The sequence below is a fragment of the Bos taurus genome, chromosome 16, assembly GCF_002263795.3.
Source record: "Bos taurus isolate L1 Dominette 01449 registration number 42190680 breed Hereford chromosome 16, ARS-UCD2.0, whole genome shotgun sequence".
NCBI classification, from domain to species: domain Eukaryota; kingdom Metazoa; phylum Chordata; class Mammalia; order Artiodactyla; family Bovidae; genus Bos; species Bos taurus.
Genome location: NC_037343.1, coordinates 29,283,082 through 29,289,081, shown reverse-complemented (window position 1 = coordinate 29,289,081; position 6,000 = coordinate 29,283,082). Strand labels below are relative to the sequence as shown.

General features: G+C 41.4%; 1 protein-coding gene across 1 annotated transcript in view; it reads left to right on the top strand.

The window, feature by feature from the left end:
- LIN9 (lin-9 DREAM MuvB core complex component) overlaps positions 1 to 6,000 on the top strand; it is an 85,303-nt gene that overhangs the window by 34,633 nt on the left and 44,670 nt on the right. Inside the window, exon 7 of the mRNA XM_024976709.2 lies at positions 78 to 235. Coding sequence (XP_024832477.1) covers positions 78 to 235 — 158 coding nt within the window. The remainder of the gene's footprint in view (positions 1 to 77; positions 236 to 6,000) is intronic.

The window sequence follows — 6,000 nt, the reverse complement described above, 5'->3', positions numbered from 1 at the left end:
AGTGATATGGATGGTGTGACTTGAAGTTTTTATATAGGACAGTTATCACTTTATATGATTTTTATAATTTATTCTAGATGTTCTTCTGCATTTTTTGAGGAAGAGAGATCAGCATTAAAACAGAAACGGCAGAAAATAAGGCTCTTACAACAAAGGAAAGTTGCAGATGTTTCACAATTCAAAGATCTCCCAGACGAGATTCCTTTGCCCTTGGTTATTGGAACCAAAGTTACTGGTAGGTAAAGATAAGCTTATTACTATTTTGACTTGTGGTTTTTCACCAAGATAACCTTTCTTAGACAAATGGCCTTTACATTTAGAAAGCTTAAACTATATTTCTTTAGCAATATTCTGTAGAGGTTACTGTTCTTCATCTGTGAAGTCTGTGTTTTAAAGTAGTTGGATAAAAGTGTACATCTTCAAAGCAGTGTCTTCCACAACATAAACGGCCACAAAGATGAAATTTAAAATGAAATGTAATGTTTAAATTTTTTAAATTTTGTTTTATCTGTGCTTCTATATTATATTGATTTTCTTTTCTGACCAGTCTTACCTGGTTAGTTCACAAACACTGTTGTTCTTGTGATCTTTAGGTTTATAAATACTCCATTTCTAATGACTAAATAAACTACCTACTGAATAATTTAGTTTGCCCAAAATTTTGTAAAGATGTAAATTCTGTCAATTTGTAGGTAGTGATTCTATATGGTCACTTCAGTTACAACATTGAGGGAAAGTGCCACTAAAATCTCAAGTTTAGGTTAATCCTTAATAATTTGGTAATCTAAAATTACAGTTTATGTAATACAAGCAATAGCAAGGTGTTCAGTGAGTAGATAGAGTTAAAGTTTGAAAAAAATCATTGGATTAATCAGAGAGTATTTTCTGGAGGAAATGGAGCCTTGAATTACATATTTATATCATTTTTTCCTGGTTATAAAAGTGGCACATTTTTTCATTATATTGTAAAAATGGGTAGTGAAGAGGAAAAATAGACAACAGGGAAAAGGCTATATCATGCATATGAAATGCAATTGGAAAAGAGAAGGATGCATTTAGTCATAACCCACCATGTACAGAAGTTATAGGTGATATATATGATCTCTCCCTTAACAAAATTAGTCTGGGAGTGAGGATGGAGATAGAGTGAGGAAGAGATAGCTTTCCTGAAAAAATGTGTTAGTTCTAAAAACCCCATATACATAAGTAGATATACAAAGTCTACAATGTAGACTAATCAGAGAAATGCTGACGTGAATAGAGTGACTTATAGACCCAACTAGGAAATCCTCAAAAGTTAATTGCTCCAGAATTTTAAGGACTAGTGATATTATTTGATAAGAACTGAAAGTTTTACAAAGGATCAGTAAGTAGGTACTTTTTTACAATGCAGAATAGGGGGGACATCTAGGGGGACTAGATGTATCAAAATATGAAAGAAGTTTGTAGGAATCAACTACTAGAGCTTTTGAAAGTTTCTATTTGGTCTAGGGGAGGTGTCAGCATATGATAAAAAATTACTAAACCTATGAAGAAACAGAAAACAGGTTCTATAGTTAAGACCAAAAGCAATCAACAGAATTAGATGCTAGGGTGACTCAGATATTGGAATTGGTTTCAAAATATATGTTATAAAACATGTTCAAGAACTTAAATGTACATATGGTCATAATTAATGGGGATATCACAGTAGAAAAATGGAAATTACTTATATAAAATAAATAGAAAATTAAAAGTATAGTGTCTGAAAAGAAAATTTCTAAATGGGCTTAAAAGCATATTGAAAACAACAAAAAGTAAGAGTCAGTGAACTTCAGAATAAATCAGTATAAATGATCCATTGTGAAAACATGGAGGAAAAAAGTGGAAAAAACATTCATAGAGCCTCAGAGACCTGTGGGACAATATTGACTCATTGGAAAAGATTCTGATGCTGGGAGGGGCAGGAGGAAAAGGGGACGACAGAGGATGAGATGGCTGGATGGCATCACTGACTCGATGAACGTGAGTTTGAGTGAACTCTGGGAGTTGGTGATGGACAGGGAGGCCTGGCGTGCTGATTCATGGGGTTGCAAAGAGTCGGACACGACTGAGAGACTGAACTGAACTGAAACATATAATTAGTGTAAAAGAGAGGCACAGTGGCATGTAAAAAGACAAAAGATTTGATTTTTTTTTCTTCCAGTTTTATTGAGGTGTAATTGACATACAGTACTATAGCTTCCCAGGTGGCACAGTTGGTAAAGAATCCACCTGCCAGTCCAGGAGACACAAGAGATGTGGGTTCGATCCCTGGGTCAGGACGATCCCCTGGAGGAGGAAATGGAAACCTATTCTAGTATTCTTGCCTGGAAAATTCCATAAACAGAGAAGCCTGGTGGGCTACAGTCCATGGGGTCTCAAAGAGTTGGACACAACTGAACGCATGCACATGCACACACATGTACACACACACAGACAAATACACAAGAAAAGTCAATAAGTCATAAAGATTTAACTTAAATCTACAACATTTCCTGACCTCAGAGAAGTGGCCTTTTGTAAGAGATCTCCTGTGCTTCCCAGCAGCTCACTTCCCTCTGGTCACCAGAGCTGTATTCTCTAGGGGTGCTCCCTGTGTGGGCTGCCTGGATCCTTCTGTCGTGGTGGACTATTTATGGACAGTCTGGTAGGTGTGGCTGACCCTCCTTCTGGTTGGTTGCTAGGCTCTGCCTTGTGGAAGGCTTCTGTCTGTGGGCTAGGTCATCAGGTGGCTGGTTGTGGAACGGGGTGGGGAGTCCTGGGACTGATGCTGGCTCATTGGTGGGTGGAGCTGGTTTTGGGGTGGGTGGTTGCAGATCTAGATCTGGGGTCCCAGATCTAGTGCTGGTGGGTGGGCCAGTTCCTGGCATGGCTGCCTGGGGGTGAGGGTGTGGTCTGGGATATCCCAAAGTTTGTGTCAATGGATCTGGATCTTGGGGCTACTGGTTGAGGGGTCCAGAGCGTCTAGGAGCAGCTATCAGGCTGCTGTTGGCAGACCAGAGCCCCTGGTTTTCCCCGGCCTAGTGTCCCACCACTGGTGAATGGGGGCATTTCCACCATGTGCAGCTAGCTGAGGGGCCAGAGGTATCCCAGAGCTGGTATTAGCCTGCCAGGACTCAGTGGGTCTTGGGGCTGGTGCCAGCCTGCTGGTGTGTGGGCTGCATCCTGAAATAGCAGGCCCTAGGGCTGTGGTGGTCCTGGGGCTAGCGTCCACCCAGTGGAAGATGAGACAGGGTATCAGATCCCCTAGCTGGTGCCCACCCCTTGATAGATGGAGCTGGATCCTGGATTTTCCATCTGTAGGACTGGGATATTGGAGCTGGTGTCCACCTACTGGTGGGTGAGGCTCGGTCCTGGGGCTAGTGCCAGCTCACTGGTGGGCAGAACCAGTCCCAAAGTCCCTGGCTACAGGGCCCTAGGGGTGCGTTGGTGTCAGTGGTGGGTCCTGGGCCCTCTGGTGGATAAGGCCAGGTCCTGAAGCGGCTGTGGGCTCAGGGACTCCCTGCTGGCCAGCTGGTGGGCGGAGCTGTGTTCCCGCCAAGATAGCTGCTTGGCCTGAGGTGTCCCAGCACTGGTGCGGACAGGCTGGTGGGCGGGGCTGGGTCTGAGCCTGCTACCTTAGAGTGAGGATTGAAAAATGGCGCTTGCCAGCGGCAGTGTCATGGTTGAACAAGCTTCCAGAAATGCCTGCCACAAGTGTCTTTTTCCCCTGGATGAGCTCCACTTGGCTCCTGCCTCACAGGGAGGCTCTCCGAGATCAGCAGGTGGGTCTAACCAAGGCTCCTTTTGAATTACTGCTCTTGCACTGCGTCCCAGAACGTATGAGGTTTTATGTCACCCTTTAAGAATGGAGTTTATTTCCCACAGCACTCTGGCTCTCCTGAATGTATGCTCTGCTGGCCTTCAAGGGCAAACGTTGTGGGGCTTGTTTTCCCAGTGCAGGACTTCCAGTTTGGAGAGCCACAACTGGAAGTCTGTGGAGTTCAGATCCCTTGCTCCTTCGGAAAAACTTCTACAGTTGTGATTATCCTCCCCTTTGTGGGTCACCCTTGTGGAGGTATAGTTCCTGACTACTGCGTCCCTGTCCCTCCTTCGTGTCTGGTTATGGTTCCTTTATGTCTTTAGTTGTAGATCTTCTTTGCTTGCCTTCTGGTCTTTCTCATCAATACTTGCTCTGTAATAGTTATAATTTTGTTGTGCCACTGAGAAGAGGTGAGCTCTAGATCTTTCTACTCCGCCATTTTGGCCACTTTAGTCAAATTTAATTAAAAAAAAAAAAAGTATGCGTCTTTAATACTCTGGGCTTTCCGGGTTACTCAGTGGTAAAGAATCCACCTGCCATTGCAGGAGATGCAAGAGGTCAATCCCTGGGTTGTGTAGATCGCCTGGAAAAGGGAATGGCAACCCGATGCAGTATTTTTGCCTGAAAAAATACTGTAGCCCATCAGTCTCTTCTGTTCATGGGATCACAGAGCCGGGCACGACTGAGTGACACACACACGCCACATACCACACGTTAGTACTCTAAAACCCAAGTCATACACCCACATGTGTACAGAACCCCACAGTTAGAGTAGATCTTGAAAGCAATCTTAGGAAAACAATATATATAAGGAACAGTGATACAGATAGCTGCTGACTTCTCATGGGAAGAGAACACTAGATGTTACCTCAAATGAAAGTTTCAGGTTGAGGGGAAATGATACTAAATGGAACCTTGACTATAGAGTCAGAACTCCAGAAATGGTAAATATATGCATAAAATGTAACTGTTGTGTTTCAAGTTTCTTAAATTTGTTGTGAAGGCATACAGTATTAATTATTATTAGAGTGTAATACGTGAAGAGTGGATATTATAAGCCTTAGAATATTAAGGTTCAAAAGCCTTAGATTTTTGAACATTTTTGAACATGTACATCAGATTAGCTGGAGAGCTTTATAAAGGACAGGTTGCTGGCCCCTGCCGTAGAGTTTCTGATTCAGAGTCAGGGGTAGAGCCTGAGAATTTGCATTTTAAGAAGTTTCCAAGTATCAGGTGTTGACACTGCTGGAGTGCACTGTACTTTGAGAACTAGTAAAGGAATTACTTTCTTTTTTTTAATTTAATTTTTATTGCGGTAACTTTGGTTTATAACACAAGTTTCATGTGTATGTTTTTTCTTCCTCTTACACTGTAGCATGCTATCCACAAAAAATGTAGTTCTTATCTCTCACCATACAGGGGATCCTCTTTATCTGTTTTACCCCCCACCCCCATCCCACTCCTTCCCCTCTGGTAGTGACTGCTCTGTTTTATGGCTGAGTGGTATTCCATTTATGGTAATCACTATTCTTTTTTTACAGTGGAGCTGTATTTAGTGTGTCTGTGTGTGGAGCATGTCTTTTTCTATTCTTTCATTGATAGACACTTAGGTTATTTCCATATCTTGGCTGTTCTAAATAAAGCTGTGATGAACATAGAGGTGCATATATCTTTTTGAATTAGTATTTTTGTATTCTTTGGATAGGTACACAAGTGGGATAGATATGGATAGATCATGTGATAGTTCTAATCTTAATTTGGAGGGGACTGTTTCTCCATAGTGACTGCGCCTGTTTACACAGTGTATGAGGGTTCCCTTTTCTCCACATCCTTGCCAACCCTGTTATTTCTTGCCTTTTTGATAATAGCTATTCTAACAGATGTGATGTGATATCTCATTGTGGTTTTTTTAATTGAAGTACAGTTAATAAACAATTTTGTGAATAAAATTCCCTATGTAAATCCTTGTTGCTTGTCTGTTTTATATATAGTAGTTTGTTAATTCTATACCCCTAATTTACACCTCCTTTTCCAATTTGGTAACTGTAAGTTTGTTTTCTATGTTTGTGAATCTGTTTCTGTTTGGTATATAAATTCATTTGTATTATTTTTCTGATTCCATACACAAGTGATATCATATAATTTGTCTTTGACTTACTTCACTTACTGATACTCTC